A 20998-nucleotide genomic window follows, 5' to 3' on the forward strand; every position below is an offset into this window, starting at 1 on the left:
AAGATAGTTCCTACCATAAAATCTGTTATATCATTGGGAATAAGGCATTTTAGTTAATCAAATATTTTGACCATTGAACATTAAACACTTATTTAGCTAATTGAGAAACATAATGTATGTCATATGCAAATATCCTTTTTTAATTCTAATTTTCTAATTTCAAAAATATAACTTTTTCTTTAGGGGTGCAAGTGATTTTCAGTTATGTAGATAAATTGTATAATGGTGAAGTTTGTGATTTTAGTGCACCCATCACCCAAGTAGTGTACACTGTACCCAATAGGTAGTTTTTCATCCTTCACTCCTTGCCTGCACTCCTCACTTCTGGGCCTCCAGCATCCATTATATCACTCTGTATGCTTTTGTCTACTCATAGCTTAGCCTCCAATTTTAAGTAAGAATATGTGCAAATACTCAGTTTTAAACAGTAAGAAGGGTGAGATAAAATGCCAGGACATGGAATCTGAAGCAAACATAATTTAATCTGGTGATTCACAGAGCATTTCTTATTTTATAGAGCCATTCCGTCAGCAGTAGTATCTAAGAATCTTGTACTGGTAAAACATGGAAATACAAATTTCAGATTGGCAGAATGCCATTGAAGAAACACATGATTACACTAAAGCTCCATTCAGCTTGGGAAAAATGGCATATGTTTTATGATATAATATTTATTTTAGCTCATCAGTTTATTACAAGGAGAAATTTGGCTCATTGGTGAATTTAAATTTGGAACCCTTTCACGGCTTAAGCATAATAATGGATAGATTTCCCCTCCCTCCCCTCCTCAGATTTGTAGAATAGCACCAATTATACCGGATAGGATTTAGGATGCTGATACATTTATATATCAAGGAAGAACTGGCAAGATTAGCTAACTTATGTACTTAGTTTTGAATATTATTAAATAAATTACATACAATTTATAATACGAAATATTTTGCAATTACTAAAATCATGTTTTAAAAAAGTTAGAAAACATGCAAAAATACAAGTCACAAATCTTATATAGCAGAGGGTCTACATTTTTAAACAATTTTAAATGTACTTCCTAAAAGATGGGAATGATACATACAGGCTTTTATTATTTTATCATGACAAATAGATAAAAGTTTTATCAGAAACTTTAGTGTTAGATGTGTGTTTTAGAATTCTGGATTATCACTTCATTTCACAGGTAACATGATATACATACTGAATATTATGTAATACTGCAGTGGTGTTTGAAGCAGTGCCCTCTAATAAACACACACATATTTCTGTGGCAAAACACAATATTCTGACAGAGCGGGATAGACGAGCTCTGTGTGAGTTAGGCCAGATTCGGCTGCCAAATGAATTTGCCTGGGAAACAAAGCCAAACTTGGGAAACATTTCCAGGGTTTTCAGAGGCTTTGGTTTTGGAATTTATAGATGAGGTGTTGTTGATCTGATTTGGCTCTGTGTGTCTACCCAAATCTCATCTCAAACTGTAATCCCCATATGTAGAGGGAAGGAGGTGATTGGATCGTGGGGGTGGTTTTCCCCATGCTGTTCTCATGATAGTGAGTACGTTCTCAGGAGATCCGATGGTTTTAGAAGTGTTTGGAAATTCCTCCTTTGCTCTCTCTCCTGCTGCCTTGTGAAGGTGCTTGTCTCCTCTTCACCTTCTGTCATGATTGTAAGTTTCCTGAGGCCTCCCCAGCCATGCGGCACTGTGGGTCAATTAAACCTCTTTCCTTTATAAATTATCCAGTCTCAGGAAAGTTCTTTATAGCAGTGTGAAAATGGACTAATACAGTTGTGGACCATGACATTACTATTACCAGAAGTCCCTCCTGGGTAGTGGGAATAGGGAGAAATTTTATCTTTCAGTGATTTTTGTATTTTCCTAATTTTCAATAGTGAACTGATATCACTTCTATAATGAGAAAAAACTATTTTAAAATACCCTTTTGTTATATCAGACAACCATGTGATACATCAAGTTCTAGACTGAATGATTCTACTCTTTCAGGATTTAGTCTCCTTTACTGAGTAAAATATTCTTTCTGTATTGCTATACCATTCTTTGTCATGATACAATTCCTTTACCTTTCACTATTATGATATATGCATTTTCATATACTTTATAAATATTATATGACATGGCCATGGAAATATTACTGCATATTGATTATGAGCATTCTATAGGACTGTGAGCTGGATCAAGGTTCTTTGCATCAGTGGGATCAAGGACCAAGTTCTTCCAGTTTTGTCCATTCAATACCAAATGGTGTTCAGGTCTATTCATGTGATATGATATGAAGAAATGCTTAAAAATTCTACTTGAACATGCTAGAATTCCTCATGTCATATCCTCATGTCCTTGGGCCAAATCTTGTGTGTATTTGTGTTAAAGAATGTTGACATATTTTTTCTCCAAAATTTTATCAATCTCATTGGCAGTGCTGTGTGTGTGTGTGTGTGTGTATGTATGTGTGTGTACATGGGCATGTGTGCATGTGCAGGCTCTACATATTGGTATATGGTACTAGTTCTTTTTATTTTCCTAACATTAACTTGCATACAGGTTTATAAATGCAAGGTAAAAAACATTTCCATCGATAATGGCACCTCTAAATGACTGGAGATAATAAATGTTATACTATAAATTTCTTTACCTCAAAATACCCATTTTCCATAAAATTCTTTCTATATGTACATGCATAAAATATATGTATATATGTATTCTTTTTTTTTTTTTTTTTTTTTTTTGCTACTTTTAGTCTCAACACTGAATCAATCCAGAGATGTTGAGTGAGTTTTTAGATAGCCTAATTTATAAGCTTGGGATTCATTAACCTTTGATGACCACATTAAACTTTAAAATAAACCTCAGTCCATAAATAAAAAATCATTCTCAGCAGCCTTTCTCTGAAAAAGCTGAAATTCTGTAGTAAAAGTAAAAGTTACTATAGATGCATAAAGGGCAATAAGATAATTTTACAAGACAAGATGATCATTAAAGAAGACAAATGCATATTAAAGAGTAGGACAGTCAATTTAACATACAGTGCCAAACTAACACACAAATTAAAATTTATTGCAGAGATATTCAGAGATCATTGGAGCTACCTTCTCACCCTGCTCTGATATTTCATTTTGCAAGTCCCAGATTAGTTGCTACCAAGAATATTTTCTGTTGCTATAATATCTGGCTGATGATATTTTTCATGTCTAATTTATCCATTATTACCCTAAAATATTATACGAAGACCTGCATTTCAAGCAAGAAATCACTCCATCAAAGGTTAGCATGTGTTCTATTAGCATCTTCCAAGTTGCTACCTTGAGATGTGCAACAACATCTGTGAAAAATGTGGAAGAAAATATTGCTTTTCTAAGAGTAATAAACAAGCAGGCAACTCCTCTCTCTCATTTTCCAAACAGATGAAAAACATAATAATTAGAAGTCTCAAAGAGATGGGGTGTCCCTCTGTATGTTTTCCACTTAGAGTAGAATAGACATTTGAGATTTTGTAAGATTAGATATTAAGTCCATACTGTGTGTTGAAATGGTATAGTTCATTGGCCAGTTGGAAATGCACATGTTTTTGGTCCAAGTTTTATTCACTTTGACAAATCAACAAATTGTAATTTCAAATAATATCTGAGACCAAGTAGAAGATGAGATTATATTCATTATTTCCCATCTGCTAGAGAGAAAACTGCACCACCTTATTCCCTCTACAAGGCCTAAAGGAGTCAATAGGTTACTTCAGATTTATTCATATTATTCACGTGATGTGAAGAAACAATGGAAAAGAATCTCCCGAACTTGCTGGAACTCCCCATGTGACGAGCATTGTGCACAATTTAGTGAACTGTGTTAAAGAATTTATGAGGGGTACCAAAGAAAAAGCCCACTAAAGTGTGGGGAATATTAACAATGGATTTCAGTTCACTAAGAGAGAAAAGTGCCCTGCAGAATCAATGAAAATTAACTTCTAGTGACTTTAACTTAGAGTTACTTATACAAAACCTGAATTCCAATTATTTCCTGATCTTTTCGTTATTACCTTCTCAATTGCCTCTAAAGCCTACCTTTTGAGTGGAGGCAGTTCAAAGCTGTTGGACTATGAAAATCAGTTATTGTGCTTGTACTTTAGTAAAACCTTCTGTGGAACATGAGGAAGCAAAAGCACAATAACTTATTTTGAAGATAATGTTTTATTTATGGATGAAAATAAATATTGAATGTATTTGGTATTCAATTTTTAACTTGGGAAAAATTAAACCTCAAAGTTTTCTAGATTACAAGCAATATTAATTAGAAACAATAGTACATGATAATTGCTGTAATGTAAAATATAACTCCACCTAGAAAAATAGATTTTCTTTATATAGTTATGATTTTCCACAATAACATCAAGGTTAATATATGCCAGATGGCTTACTTACTTTCATTAAGAATTATTAGTATCAAAACTGTTTAAACTAACAGCAATTCATCATTCTAATTGGTTTTTCTAAGAGTTAGTGTGAATTATGTAGGAAAAAAATTATGTCCTGAGCATCACCATGGCTTAGAGTCAGAAAATTATACCATTATCTCAAAAGCACATTGGACTTGGAACCTTAGTCCAGAGGGTGACCAGCTGATGTAAACTAGAACAAGAAGATTCTTCTGACAGTTTTTTTTCTCCCAAGAATTTGAAAGCTGAGCAAAGATGCAGACAATCCAAGGTCGCTGAAGTTTAATCACAGTTTAGTGGTACCCAGGGAAGCTCTGCTGGGTTCTCAAATGCCCTTACTCCTAGGCTGGTTGTCTACTATTCCTTTAAATCTCTTAGCTACCCTGGGAGTTTTTTTGAGCTCCTTTCCCCCTTTCCTTTACTTTTATTTTGTGAGAGCTGGAATTGTTATGTGCTAAATGAAAACAGAAAAATTATAACTGACATATTAACTTTGTGCCTTAATTTCCTTGTCTCTAAAACCGGACCACTGATAATAAACATAAACATGTCATTTAAAATGTGTCAACATTTTAAAAGCTCTAAGTGGTCTTTGTTTTTACTGGTTCTAGCATTAGATCTGAGCTATAGAAAAATTAACATTTTTACTCTGTTGAGCCACGTAAAGAGAATCATTATTAGGACTGTATAATCAGAAAAGAATCTGTTACCTCATCGCCTTTCTCCCCAGGTATCCCAGGGTAGCCCCGCTCTCCTTTGCTTCCCTAAAAAGACAATACATTCAGCTAGCATATGCAATCATTTTTCTTATCTTTTGGAAATGAAAAAAATCTCTTCTAAGAACACTTGGGGCATGTAATTTGGACAGGGTCAGGGAACAAATAAATGGCAACATTTGCAAGTGGCTTTTTCGTCTCTCTCTCCCTCCATATATATCTATATATACATGTATGTATTTTTAAAGTTGTATATTTTCAAATATCGGGTTCCTTTTTTTCATACTGAATTGAGGGTCCCAAGGTGAAAGTGGAGAAGAGAATTTCTTACCTTTGGTCCCTCTCTGCCTGGGATTCCTGGAGGACCCCGTGGCCCTATATCACCCTAGAGGACAGAGGAAGAACAGAACTGAGAGGATGCACTACATGTAACCTATAGGGTTCGTAAACATTCAGTCAGGCTTCTCACCTTCCGGGCCATGGAATCATACTTTCCAGGCTCACCAGCGCCTCCTTCTCCTTTGTTGCTTTTCAGCCCTGGGACACTGGCTTGGCAGTTGCCACAGAAATTCTAATGAGTATAAAGATAAGGTTACTGAGAGAGTCATAAAAGCCATCTCTAAAGGTGAGGTTTCATGTGATGTGAAGTTCTTTTGGAACCTTTGTCAGAGATGAGTGATATAGATACGTCACTCTGCTTTCAGAAACTTGATTTATCCAATTTAAAAACATTAATTTTGTGAGGTAAAAACTATTTTCAAAGCTCATCAGTGATATCTGTTTATGATATTGATGAGCTTTTATTTTAAAAGCAGGTCTCCAATGACATTTAAATAGAAAATTCCAAATAAATAAGGAAAAGACACGTAAGTCAAGAACAAAAACTGAAGTTCCATTGTTTAGTAGAATGTTTCAAAAGGGAGTGGTAATAAAGTTTAGAAAACCCAGCACGATTACAGAATTCATACACCCTATAGCACAAATCATTTTAAAAACAACAACAACAACAAAAAACCTGCAAAGAAAGGATTTGTCCTTGTGGGAGCAAAATTAGTTCTCCAACTACATACAGTTTACTAACATTTTGTCGGTGGAGGCACTCTAGAGAAATAATTACTTGACTGACATAGACTTGACTCCTAGGTCAAATCCAAGTGACAATAGGAAATCTAAGTGAAATTACCTTTCCATTGCCTTCTCTGCAACCTTTAGCTGATGTGGGAAATCTTAACTTCCAGAGTCTGAGCTCATAAGATAAACATAACTCTCATCACACAGCTAAAGAAAGAGTGTGAGTGAAAAGCTCTATATAGGCTTATTTTTAAATAAATTGTTGGAATAAGAATATGACCAAGAAAGGCACAGAATAAGGGCCACTGAGTGGGGGAGATAGTTTAACAGTTGACAGAAGGTAGGACAACCTACGTTTCCATACTTCCATCCTTTTCCCTAAAGGAAAGAATCTTTAAACATGAAAAAGAAGTGAAGCTTGCCATTGATAAGAAACTGGCAAGAAAGCCCATGGCTATTCAAATTCAATATTTTTGACGTAATGAATAGCACTGTAAATCTGATTTTCAAACATGGGCTCCTTGGAACACTAAATTTGCATGATACTGAAAAGCTTACAAGGTGTGATGGTTAATACTGAGTGTCAACTTGATAGGATTGAAGGATGCAAACTATTGTTCCTGGGTGTGTCTGTGAGGGTGTTGCCAAAGGAGATTAACATCTGAGTTGGTGGACTGGGAGAGGCAGACCCACACTCAATATGGGCGGGCACAATCTAATCAGGTGCCAGTGCAGCTAAAATAAAGCAGACAAAAGAAGGTGGAAGGGGTTGATGTGCTGAGTCTTCTGGCCTTCATCTTTCTCCAGTGCTGGATGCTTCCTGCCCTCAAACATGAGACTTCATATTCTTCGCTTTGGACTCTTGGACTTACACTAGTGGTTTGCCAGAGGATTTTGGGCCTTCGGCCACAGACTGAAGGTGGTACTGTCAGCTTCCCTACTTTTGAGGTTTTGGGACTTGGACTGATCCACTATTGGCTTCCTTGTTCTTCGACTTGCAGACAGCCTATTGTGGGACTTTACCTTGTAATCACATGAGTCAATTCTCCTTAATAAACTCCCTTTCATATATTCATATATACCATTAGTTCTGTCCCTCTGGAGAACCCTGATGAATACATGAGGCAAATCATCTCAAAAATGCTGGGTTACAGCAATCCCATTACTGGGTATATACCCAAAGGATTATAAATCATTCTACTATAAAGACACATGCACATGTATGTTTATTGGGGGCACTGTTCACAATAGCAAAGACTTGGAACCAACCCAAAAGCCCATCAATGATAGACTGGATAAAGAAAATGTGGCACATATACACCATGGAATACTATGCAGCCATAAAAAAGAATGAGTTCATGTCCTTTGCAGGGACATGGATAAAGCTGGAAACCATCATTCTCAGCAAACTAACACAAGAACAGAAAACCAAACACCGCATGTTCTCACTCATAAGTGAGAGTTGAACAATAACACATGGACACTGGGAGGGGAACATCACACACTAAGGGGGCCTGTTGGGGGTGGGGGGCTAGGGGTGGGATAGCATTAGGAGAAATACCTAATGTAGATGACGGGTTGATGGGTGGAGCAAACCACCATGGCACGTGAATACCTATGCAACAAACCTGCATGTTCTGTACATGTACCCCAGAACTTAAAGTATATAAAAACATGCTGGGTTAAACAGCTCTCTTCATGGTGGTCTTTCTTAGAGTCTGAATATAGAAAATTTCCAGATGAATTTTACCACCTGGATTATTTCACAGGGACAATGTGTTGGCACAGCAGTTAAATATATATATATTTATAGAACCATTACTGATGATACCTGAAAAACTATGAAGATAAAGAGACACTTGAGAACTTAAGAGAAACAAAAGGATTTCCATATTTCAAAAAGTATGAAAAAGATAATGATCTGCAGACACAAACATGACATCTCAATACGGAGCAAAACCTTGGCATATCGATATGGAGCAACATTTTAGAAGAGATTGTTCAACTGACTATTTTAGTAAAACATTAAAAAATGATAATCATTATGACAAATACAATTTCTAAGAGTCATTTGAAACTGACTTCATTTTCTTTGGGTTAGGGTTGCCAGAATGGTAAATGTAAAATAACTGAGTTTTATTAACATTCTTGGAAAAATGTCTTAAGATTTTCTCATGGAAAGAATAAAGATGCATCAATTATTAACCAATACACAATGTCATTCAAAGAGGGATTGACATACTGATTAATCTAAAAGGAGGCTTTTGAAGGGGCCTGTAATTATGCCAGTTCTTTTTAATACTTTAATCAAAGATATTTTTGCAAACAGAAAGCAGGATGATCAAATTGGCTAAAGACTCAAGGTAGAGAGATATAGTGTTAACGTATGGGGTAACAGGATCAGGATTTAACATGATGTTATTACATTGGCCTGACAGATCCAACCCAGAATCTAAATTCCTGTATTTGGACTTTGTTCGGGGAACTACATGCCTCCCCTTGCTTCTATTGTATACAGTTTGTGGAGACTATCAGTCAAGATGTCCGGCTCTCTACGGACTCAGAACTTCAGTGAAATGACACAGAGACTGGAGCAATGGCAGAGCACGTTCATTAGAGGGATGATTCCCGGGTGAGACTGTCAATTAGTTCCACTTCTGAGAGCACTAGAACCCTGGTTCTGCTTCCTGTCAGAGCCTATTCATGGTCCTTTGATCTGTTCTGTGAGATCCCATATTCTACCAGTATATTCATTTCTACTACAGCATAAAGGTTTCTCATCCTTAAAGAACCCTAAGTATTCTGAAATGATATAACTCCTGCAATCCTGCTATTTCCAACACCACTGTCTCATAAATAATCTAGGACTTAATGTCTGAGGACCTATGTTCCTGTGTTAATGTTACATTTACTTGCTGTGTGACTCTGAAAAAGTTACTTAACTGCTGAGAACTTCAGGTCTGTCATCTATAGAATGGGAATGCTGCAACAGGCTGAACTCATAAGATTATTATGGAAATTAAATGAGATGATATAAGTAAAGTGGCATATTAACTGGCCTGTAATTTTAACTCAATAAATATAAGATTTTCCTGAAATTCTGGCAAATATTCTTCTCTGGCTTATAAAAACTGCTGGCTTTTGGAGGTCTTAGAAATTCCTTTAATATATATTTATATTCATATTCATATTTACACTTATGTTTATGCATCTATTCTCAAAACTCTACTTTACAAATGTATATGCTAGAACTCGAGTCTTTTGAATTCAATTAAACAAATATTTCTGCCTGCTTACTATTGTGCAAATAATTGTGTGAATCACTGGGCTACATGCTAGAAATACAAACTAAATTATATATATCTAACTATAGTCTGTGTGTGTGTACACATACACAATGTCCATTCATACGAAGAAAGATACAACACATTGTGTTTGAGTATGAAGTCAAGAGCCTGATTTTCATGTGGGCTCACTCAGTCGTAGCACACCAGGCAGAAACATGCAAATACATACCCTTACATATGTGCCATTATCATCCCCCCAGTTTGTTTTACTGATAAAATACAGGGAAGTGTTAGAGATTAAAAAAAGAGATAGCAAGATTAATTCCCTGAGATGATAATAGGTAGAGGTGATTTTTATTGAACAGAGTAACAGGTATTAGGGCAGGTTTCGACTGTGGAATTTTGTAAAATCCCATGACATCAAAATTCAGCCTTGTAAGTGGCCATATATAGAGCAGCACTGATTTTCATCTTGGGACTGACCAGGCCAGATTTAGTGAGAAGGATTCGCTTTCACAGTAGTGAGCCAGGGTGAGTCAACACCCATTAAGAGAAAGATGTTCCTCCAGAAGAGAGAATAATCTACTCCAGGGTGCTAATGACATAATTCCTTCCCTGTAGCCAATTCATAACTATACTACCCGCTGCCCTCCACCCCTGCTCCGCCCAAAATGAGAGGCTGGTAAAGAAGAGAGTGAAAGAATTACGATAAATGGCATAAGGTATATAAGATACATGTTTATTTTCCTATCTTAAAGATGTCCTGCCATTTAAAAATTGAATTGTAGTTCCAGCTAAACAATTGACTCAATTTCTGCTAAATATTTTCTTTGTGATTTTTCTGGAAATTAACACACAATTTCTTACACAGCAATACAGTACCTTGAGCAAAACACCAATGTCTCCCAAGAGAGGAAGTGCAATCTGTGGTTAAGAAGATAAAACCAAAGATATGTATTTATATATGAACACAATATAATATAAACATACAGTACAATATAGATATTTTTCCTCAAAATGCCATGAAGCTTCTAGTGTCTCACTTTACAATCACTGGCTTAACGTTATGTTTCGTATCAAGAAATGTGCATGTGGAACTGATAGAATTCAGAACAAATTTTGAAAAATGTTCACTATTCTCTCATGAACGTGCAAACACACATATCATCATTTTGACTGTGCATCCCTATTTTATATTTTCATGGCAACCTTTATGCCGTCCCTGGTATATTATTGGTTTTAAATAATACATAAAGATAAATTATTTATTAAAAGGAAATCACTCCTCTGGCAAACACATTGTCAGGCTGTTGAGAAATATGAAAACTACCAGATAAGTTTGCCTTACAGTTATTTCTCATGGAAGTTCAAAAGAACCTACAGTTGGCTTAAGTGATAGGCAAGACAAATACTGAAGGAACTTGGACCACATTTTGGCCACATTTCTTCAGATGTTCTTTCAGAGAGACACTGTGTAAACCCAAGTAATATTTTGTAAGATTCCCAGAAAAATGCACAAGTGATTCACCCAACAGTGGCGTTAAAGTAATGCCAAAATATGCCTCCACACGTAGCTTATAAAGGCACATAAGGCCCAAACACTGTGGGAGGTAGAAAGGATTTGTGAGGCTTAGAACTGAGAAGCCAGATTTGGATTTTATTATACAAGACTCTTAATACAATGTCATGTACCATATGGCCTCTCAAATTATAACTGCCGAGTCTGAGGCTATTTAAAGGGATTTCACTGTTGCTCAAAGCAAGGTTTAACCTAGAATAAAACTTTGAAACACACATTTAGTGCCTAAACCCATTTTCTAAGAGTCTACTCAAGCCAGTTTTCATAATTTAATCATTGCGACATTTTAAAGCTACAGAATCAATGGATCTGTACCATATTGTAGGCAACTTACCTGCAAAATTTCATTTAGAAAAATGAAATTCATTTAGCCACTAGCATTAGAAAAAATAGAAATCGTGGCGATATATTTTATCTCAATTTTCAATGGGATTGAGACATTATATGCCAAGGCTCAGCCTGGGGCAAAATTGTACAGTTGAATTATACCCTTAGGAAATAAGTATTCATCACACACACAGAAATGCTGACCCAGCCTGAATTCTTTTTCTCTCGACAAAATAATGGGGATAAACAAAATCACCAAGCAGTCACTGAGCATTCTAATGAGTTTGGACAGCAAAACTTGCTTGGGAGGCTGTTTGGCTTCTGGGTGCATTTAAGACACATAAATCAGACAAGGTCTGTCTACATACCGGGTCACCTGGGGGGCCTGGCAGGCCTGGCTTTCCATCCCTCCCTGGAACTCCCTGAAAACAGAGGTGTCCATGTTCAATCTTTGCACATTGGCACAGATGCAGATTAAAATGGGGGAGGGTAGATAAAGAAAGTCCTTACATCATTCCCTGGAGTCCCTGGGGTTCCTGGCAACCCAGGAAGACCTCGAGGACCCTGGAAAAGGAGGGAAATAAAAACAGTTACTTATGAGGACGGTCTTTCAGTCATTTCCCCCAAGTCAGCAAGGTGGCTTTGCTGGGATAAAAAATTAGTTAAGTAGCTTACCTGAATACCTGGCTCTCCAACTGGTCCTTGGGAGCCCTGAGTACAAATGAGATTTTATTATCAAAATTCCACCAAGAATGTCCATAAATTATCCAAGTGACATAAAAGACTAAGCATTGTAGTTTACTTAGAGGCACAACAGGGTGTGCCACCGTACACACGAGGAAAACTGCAAAGTCGGCCAAGACTTTCAGGTCGTAGGTGAATAACTTAATCAGATACCTGTTGCTGGAAACATCAATATGATTTTGCTCAGAGACTTGGGACATCTATCTCATTACCATAATCTGTCACTGCACATTCATGAGGGCACAAAGAATGCATCCAAATTCCATCTGTCAGAAACTGACCGCCCACAGGGGTAACTGGTTCGGGGCTTCTTTTCTTTTCTGCTTTCAACTTTGAGTCATTTATCTCTTGGAAGAAATCACCAGAACCAGTGTTCAGTGACAGGAGTAGGAGGTAAAACACTAATCAATGATATTTTTCTACTTTTAGAAAATTGCAATTTGGGATAAATAAAATGAGGCTGGGAGATTATCAGGGAACTTAATGATGGTAGCTGTACCGCTCTTACGTAACCATGAACTTCTGTAAGAGGAATTTGCAACCTAAGTAAGTCAAGAGCTGGTTTCCTAGCAGTTGACTTCAGTAACTACTCACTGACTTTTCCTTTCTTATTTAAAGGAATAAATATTCATATCACTGCTCTTGCCAAAGCTACTTTTTTCCTCCCTTTCTTTTTTATTTTATTTTATTTTTTTTGAGACGGAGTCTCGCTCTGTCGCCCAGGCTGGAGTGCAGTGGCCGGATCTCAGCTCACTGCAAGCTCCGCCTCCCGGGTTCACGCCATTCTCCTGCCTCAGCCTCCCGAGTATCCGGGACTACAGGCGCCTGCCACCGCGCCCGGCTAGTTTTTTGTATATTTTTAGTAGAGACGGGGTTTCACCATGTTAGCCAGGATGGTCTCGATCTCCTGACCTTGTGATCCGCCCGTCTCGGCCTCCCAAAGTGCAGGGATTACAGGCTTGAGCCACCGCGCCCGGCCTTTTCCTCCCTTTCTATTTATCCTCAACCACCATCACTTCCCTAATAATTTTCTTTTCTTTTCTTTTTTTTTTTTTTTTTTTGAGATGGAGTCTCACTCTGTCACCCAGGCTGAAGCGCAGTGGTGGAATCTCGGCTCACTGCAACCTCTGCCTCCTGTGTTCAAGCAATTCTCCTGCCTCAGTCTCTTGAGTAGCTTGGATTACAGTCACCCGTTACCACGCTCGGCTAATTTTTGTATGTTTAGTAGAGATGGGGTTTCACCATGTTGGCCACGCTGGTCTCAAACTCCTGACCTCAAGTGATCCACCTGTCTTGGCCTCTCAAAGTGTTGGGATTACAAGGATGAGCCACCAGGTCCAGCCTCTAATAATTTTCTGATACAAGTTTTTACTTGGTTTAATTTCCATCTCCAATGGTCTTTTACATTCTTGCCCTGGCAAATCAGACAACCCTCATTCACAACATATCCCTTCACTACTTATGCTTTCTTTTAACTTTTCATGATAACTTCAATATAAAGATGTGATACTGTGATAAAATAATATTTGGTTTCTGCCCTCAGTTCCTGGCACAGAGCTCCTAAAACCCTCGTAAATTCCTTAACAATAGGTTGCTAACATAAACTTTTGTTGTAATACTTGTTTTTTGGCCCCGGTTGACACAGAGCTTCTAATCCCTTGGGTTTCTTGGGTGATAGGAGAGTCTTTTGTTCCAATGAGGTGACTTGGTGGGCTCCTTGACAGGAGCTGATCACCAGAAAGACCAAGCCACAATTAGAAACTCGGCCTTTCAGCCCACCCTGCATTCTGTGAAGAGGGGAGAGGGGCTGGAAATATAGTTAGTTGTTTATCTTGCTGACATGATGAAGCCTCCATAAAATCCCAAAATATGGGGTTTAGAGAACTTCCAGGCTGGCAAAAACACCCATGTGCCAGGAGAGTGACACACCCCAACTCCGCAGGGACCGACGCTCCTACACTCAGGGACCCTTCCAGACCTCTCCCTTTGTAACTCTTCTTCTGACTGTTCAGCTGTATCCTTTACTGATACCATAAACCAGTAAATGTAAGAAAGAGTTACTTGATTCTGTGAACCACTCTAGCAAACTACAGAACCTGAGGTGGGGGTTATGGAAACTTGCAGTTTATAGCTGGTTGAACAGAAGTAATGAAGGCCCAGATATGCAGTTGGCCTCTGAAGTAGGGGTCGGTTTTGTGCGATTGAGCCCTTAACCTGTGGAATCTGACGCTAACTCCAGGTAGATAGTGTCAGACGTGAATTGACTAGTAGAACATCCAGTTGATGTCCATTGGAGAATTGATGAGTAGGGGAAAAAAACCCACACATCTGGTGTCAGAATTGTATTATGTTGAATGTTAAGAGCATAATAGGAAAAAAGTTAGTTTGTTTTTCTATTACACCATACAGGACAATTTTCTAAATTAATGTCGTTAGAATAACCATTTATTTCTACTTTTCTTGTTCAAAAATATTTTATGTCTTTTCATAGTAAATGAAAATTGTATATTTATTATTATTTGGTCTACAAGTGTGGATATAGTGGTCATTATTAATAGGGGCTGTTCTAGGCTCTGTCCTTATAGTTTAAATACTTTAAAAACTACCCATTATTTGTTTTTACCATTGAAAACACCATCTCTTCACTCTGAAGACATTACTCAGACCTTTTTGGTGTCATTTCACCTGTGTGTACGCCATTCACTTTAAATACTAACTTCTTGTTTTAACTTAATTAAAAACAAGCTGTAATATGTAATGACCTAATATTAGGCAGTCATACCATCTTACAAATATGTATTTGTGCTTTTTAATATATAGATTAGAGGTATAGGTTAAATGACTGCTTCTAATCCAAATTAGCGTATGTGTGACCAGCATCTGTAAGTTAAAAAACAAACAGCGGGTACTGTCTCTGTGCTTAAGTGATACAACCTCAGTGCCCATCAATCCTCTCTGGATAGTGTTTATTTGTATTTCCTCCTCTGACCTTTCTATTCTTTTCACCTTGTTAAAATTTGACACTGGATTTTGTTTCACAATATTGGAATCAACAAGGACTGAATGAATTTTACTTACTGTTCTGCCAGGAATTCCTACCCCTGGTGGGCCTATGTCCCCTGGGGAACCGTGAACACCTGGAAGTCCTCTTTCACCCTGTGAAATGAAAGGCTGCTGTTAGCGCAAGCCTCAAGAGACATAAACTTCTCTGCTATATTTTGTTAATTATTAACTTCTTAAAAATTAACTAAATATTTTTATACCTTTGGTCCACGCGGACCAGGTGCTCCAGGATTTCCATCTAATCCCTAAAAGAAAAAGAAGGTGAATACATTGAATACGTATCTTCTTCTAGAAAGGTTATAAACACATTAGAAGTTATAACTAATATGTTTTATCACTCTTCATCTTATTTGAATAAATCTTTTTCTATAAAAGAATAAGGAACAGGGAGTACACATTTCAATAGGTTATAGATTTTGTATAGTTGTTTTAAAATATAAAAGATTTTTATTTATAAAATGAGGCACCTGATATTGAGAAATATTATTATTATTTAATAATGTAAGTTCAAAGGAGATGAGAAACAAAGGCACATAAAACATATTTTAAAAACATTGGTTATTTAGATTTTCCAGCAGTCCAGTTTTCAATGTCCTGGGAATAGTCTGGGTCACAAAGACATTTTCTGCAAATGACAAACCATGGTGATACCTGCAAAACCTCTGGAAGGGAAAATTCAGGTAGTTTTTCTGTTTTACAATACTGTCCTAGGAAGTTTTATGGTGTAAAACTAGTGTACCCGACTGGGATTCATGGATCTCTACAGAATCCATGTGTAGGATTCAGGGGACCTAGGAATCTTCCAAAATCATATGCAAAATGTTGTATACATGTATATTTTCTTCAGAAGAAAGCCCTTTGCTTATCACACATTTAAGAGGTTTTATCTCTGATTTAAAGAATAAGATGCCTGTAATCCCAGCACTTTGGGAGGCCGAGGTGGCAGATCACTGGAGCTCAGGAGTTCATGACCAGCATGGACAACATGGTGAAGCCCCATCTATACAAAAAATATAAAAATTAGCCAGGAGTGGTGGCATGTGCCTGTTGTCACCACTACTCAGGAGGCTGGGGTGGGAGGATCACTTGAATCACGGAGGTCGAGGCTGCAGTGATCCATAATTGTACTACTGTGCTCTAGCCTGGGTGACAGATTAAAGACCCTGCCTCAGGAAAAAAAAAAAAAAAAAAAAAGAATAAGATGAATAGATGAATATTTCTTTTTTCCCCTGACTTTTATTTTAGGTTCAGGGGTACATGTACAGGTTTAGTACATGGGTACATTGCATATTGCTCAGGTTTATTGTATGAATGATCCCACTACCCAAGGAAGTAAGCATAGTGCCTGACAGTTTTTCAACCTTGCCTCCCTTCAACTCTCCCCCATCAGTAGTCCTCCACATCTCTTGCTCCCATCTCTACTATGCTGGTGTGCAACCAGTGTTTAGCTCCCACTTATAAGTGAGGACGTGCAGTATTTGGTTTTTTGTTCCTGCATTAATTTGCTTAGGATAATGGCCTCTAGCTGTATCCATGTTGCTGCAAAGGGCATGATTTGTCCTTTTTATGGCTGCATAGTATTCCATGGTTATATATATCACATTGTCTTTATCCAGTCCACTGTAGATGGGCATCTAGGTTGAATCCATGTCATTGCTATTATGAATAGAGTTGCAATGAACACACGAATGCATGTGTCTTTTTGGTAGAACTATTTATTTTCTTTTGGGAAAAGAAACCTGTAGTGAGATTGCTAGGTCAAAAGGTAGTTCTGTTTTAAGTTCTTTTTTCCTTTTTTTTGCAGACCTAAACTTATTCCCATACTTGTGATCTGAAACTAGGAACCCACAAGCAGTAATTAATGAACTTGCAAGAAATATATTAACAAAAGGGCTAATACTTACTGGTTCCCCTGGCAGGCTTTTCCCTGGAGGACCAGCCTCACCTTTTGGACCTGGAAGCCCAGGAGGGCCTATGATCCCACCTGGATCTCCCTGTGGAAAACAAAGTAAGATTCTTTCTTTGATGCTCAGGTTCATGGTGGGAAGAGAGGAGGTAGTGGCTTCCATTGTTTTAAGTTGTCATCATAGCCAGTCAAACTTCAGTCACTCACTCACTCACTCACTCACCAACTCAATAATATTTATTGAGTACCTAATTCATGCCTGTTCAGTGCATTTAGATTTTGCAGTTAGTTATGTTAGCAGTATCACAAAACATATGCATGTGTGTGTATATGTATATATATATATGCATAAAAGGGCATATTTATTAATAAAGTTCTATAGATGATCTTTATGTTTTCTTTAAGTTATTCCCCAATAATAGTTCAATGTTAATACACTGTTTCCATGTAGATATCAAGAAACAGGTCTTGCAAGATTAAGAGACTTCTTAGGTTTATATCAGAATTGGTAACTGAGCTTGACTTTCAGACTCCTGATATCTTCATCTCTCAGTTCATTTTGTCACATGGCATTCCTGTGCCAGAACCAGGGCTGCCAAAATGCACAACTCTAGGGGGTACCATTTACATTGTAGTTAATGTGAATGTCTGTCCCCTGCACAATCCCAGAAGCCCTGGGGCGTCCTTTCATCTCCCTTATGATCCTCTGTCTCTTCCTTCTATCTACTTAACATATAAAATGAGGAAAATGCAAACTATACCTTTTCTCCTTTAATGCCTTGTTTTCCTGGGATACCATGTTCTCCTGGCAATCCCTAGAAAACTCAGAGTGAATAGGAAAGAGCAATGAGAACATCTCTTATAATAACATTTCCCTATATCTGAATCTTTGTCGAGAGAACAGAATTTTAACATATAGCCTATTAATACAAGGAGTTGGATTGATTTTGGCCTTTAAGACCTGGAAAAATATTAGTGATTCTACATGGTCTATTGGTTCAAGTGAAGCCACCTGGATGCCATAGGAAAGAAACTAAAGTCGAATTGAACCGAATGTCTCACCCATATTATTGCCATGGAAGAGGGATGGTGGTTGGTAGCATCACATAATGATTCCGAAGGACTCTCAGGCAACTAGAAAAATATGTTTTTACTATGTTTTAGAAACAGTGGCTCTTTCTCTTTTGATTTTGTTCTCTTTATAGCTCTGGCCACTATCACTTAATCTCAGTTTCTGAGCATTGTGGCTCCACTTGTGCCACCAGGATTATCTCTCTTTTCATAAGATCTGTCCACTAGGTTTATCTACAGTGGCCCATTAGTTGGCATAGGGAAGTTATCAAAAGCTTTGCTCTATAAACTGGGTGTTCAAAGTACCAAGCAGAACATGTGCACCGACCAATAGACAGGAGAGGCTCAAGCGGTGAGCATGGAGAATAGAACGTGAGGTTAAGGGGCTGTTCTCAGGGCATGAAAAAAGGAGAGATCCTAAGAGTTGCCTGGAGGGAACTGTAATCACGGTCAGATAGTGATCAGTCTCCAAGGAGTTATGGCCAAGGATTTTTCTTATTTTGCTCAAGTGTGAACTGATGGAGAGCTCGCAGCTCCCAAGTTGTCAGAAGGCTAGGAAGGTTGTCCAAGGAACAGAAAGTTGATCCAGATAATGAATAGGAACGTGCATTGAGTATTTTAGGTCCACTAAAGCTAGGTTATAATGCAATCTGTCAATCTTCCTTCAGATATACTTTTAGCTAAAAGACTTGCTTTTTTTGGAAGGCTTTTGCTAGAAAACAATGGAAGTTTTGGAAATGTCTTCCTTAGATGGAGACTTGAACTAAAAACTGTGAATATTGAAAATGTTTTCTTTCTCTTTTGGTGTTCTTTATTTCTATTGGCATTTCCAATCTTTCTACTGCTGGTACAGCACTGACAAGCATGTCCAAAATGACAATTTAATTAACTTGAGCTCCAAAAATCAATTTATTAGGCTAATGATACTCAAAAGGACCTCACGTGAACATATGAAGGGCCTAGTCTTCGCAATAGCCCCTGACATTAGGTATAATCAGTTTTAGTGGCATAGATGACCCACGTCCTTGGGAAATGAGGGATAACTCAGTTACTTGAACAGATGTTGATGTTTTTAAAAAACATGTCCTAGTCTCAATTTCATTTCAAAAATATCAAAGACATTATACATACAACATCTCCTGGTGGTCCTCTGGGTCCCATGGAGCCTGCAGATCCCTGCTGACCCTAAAATAAAAGGTGGTATATGCTTTAGCTTTGCTAGGAAAAAAAAAAAAAAGATAGATTGTACCTGAGTATTTGTAAAGCATAGTGTGATCTTCATGTATAGGAAGACCGACTTTCCACCATCCCACTTTCCCACTTTATCTGTATAGTACTGAAATGTGCTTTGGGTTTACCAGGATAGTTTCCAGATGCTTTTATTTAATTTATGTGTTCTCTCCAGCAGGTGATAACTGAAGTTAGATAACTTGCCCTACCCATTGTCTGTGAGTACACCACATTAATTTCTCCTGCATTTTCCAAAAGCTGCTCTCTTGGGACACTGGTGTGGAATCCCACTTGGGATACTCAAGCAACTCAAGGTTACATAATTTTGGTTTAGAAACTGAATCTTGAATTCTGTTACTTTTAAGAATATAGCTCAAGGTCATAGATTTAGCTCACATTGTTTACTCTTAAAGCCTTTAGGGATGCTATTGTGAATATGCTCTGAAAAAGAGTTTAGAAATCCTATTGTGAACCAGAAGATAGTTACTATGTGTGTAATAAATGCAGCGGATGGGGAAAGTCACCATGGAAACAGGATAAAGTCTCGAAGAGCATTTGTGAAGAAAATGAGTGACACACCAAAGCACCCTGTTTTACACAGAATGGCTATAATTCCCAAATTATTTCCCAATAAATCTTAGTTATCTCTTATATACCTTTAGTCCTGGGCTTCCTATTAAACCAGGGGGACCAGGATCTCCAGGTTCACCCTAAACACATAGGGGGAAGGAAAGATCAATGTTGCTTTAATTTTCATAATCTAATTAAGGTTGGACATGAAATTGAAGAATGCCAGGAAATTACCTTTACTCCCTGTGATCCTATTATCCCAGGTTCTCCCTGTAAATAAAATAATTACTATAGGGGTAATGCTTAAATTCAGATGGAAATGGACATCTCTGATACTTTAATTGAATTTCTAGTAATTAACATACAATAAAAAGGGAAATTATGGAAGACATAATGAAATCAAGGAGAGTTCATTCTAAAACATGATTGAAAATACTTACTACTAATGAACAATACTTTCTTGATTTTTTCATTATAATAGTTTTTCCCCCAATGCCACTTTTGACACTGTAATTATCATGTCCCATTAGCAATCACCGCATTCTCTACTTAGCTGACATAGTTATAATTTGCCACCAACTAATCTTATGTCCCAGAGAATTAAAACTTCAGAGAAGGAATTAGGGAGAGCAGAATTTAAGGTAATATGTGTTGGTGATTCTACTTTTAGTTATATGTGCTTAATGATTAGTTATATGTGCTTAACGAAAAAAAATCACAACAAAATTAAGGTTATACAAAAGAGGACAATATTGGCTATAACAAGTTTGCTTTTTACATTTTCTGTGACTTATTAATATATTTGATAAATCCACTTTGTGCCATTAACAGAATTTTTGGAAAAAAATGTATTTTTTATTTTAATTTGATATTTGTGATATCCTACATGGATGCCTTATATAACATTCATGGCCAATCACTATTAGTAATTGGTTAAACAATGTATTAGAAAACTCATACCAATGTTGAAGTCTCCTTGCATGACAACACTTAACAAG

The 20998-nt window shown here is 37.3% G+C and overlaps 1 protein-coding gene across 2 annotated transcripts in view; it reads right to left on the bottom strand.

The window, feature by feature from the left end:
• The window catches only part of COL19A1 (collagen type XIX alpha 1 chain), a 331016-nt gene that overhangs the window by 52295 nt on the left and 257723 nt on the right, over positions 1–20998 (bottom strand). For both annotated transcript variants that reach the window (XM_015136650.3, XM_015136652.3), the window contains exons 21-34: positions 20235–20270; positions 20087–20140; positions 19332–19385; positions 17891–17944; positions 17128–17217; positions 15424–15468; positions 15239–15316; positions 12092–12127; positions 11927–11980; positions 11785–11838; positions 10393–10434; positions 5622–5723; positions 5484–5537; positions 5147–5200 (exon numbers count right to left, since the gene is read on the bottom strand). In XM_015136650.3, coding sequence (XP_014992136.3) covers positions 5147–5200; positions 5484–5537; positions 5622–5723; positions 10393–10434; positions 11785–11838; positions 11927–11980; positions 12092–12127; positions 15239–15316; positions 15424–15468; positions 17128–17217; positions 17891–17944; positions 19332–19385; positions 20087–20140; positions 20235–20270 — 807 coding nt within the window. The remainder of the gene's footprint in view (positions 1–5146; positions 5201–5483; positions 5538–5621; positions 5724–10392; positions 10435–11784; positions 11839–11926; positions 11981–12091; positions 12128–15238; positions 15317–15423; positions 15469–17127; positions 17218–17890; positions 17945–19331; positions 19386–20086; positions 20141–20234; positions 20271–20998) is intronic.

This window comes from Macaca mulatta, chromosome 4 (assembly GCF_049350105.2).
Source record: "Macaca mulatta isolate MMU2019108-1 chromosome 4, T2T-MMU8v2.0, whole genome shotgun sequence".
Lineage (NCBI taxonomy): Eukaryota > Metazoa > Chordata > Mammalia > Primates > Cercopithecidae > Macaca > Macaca mulatta.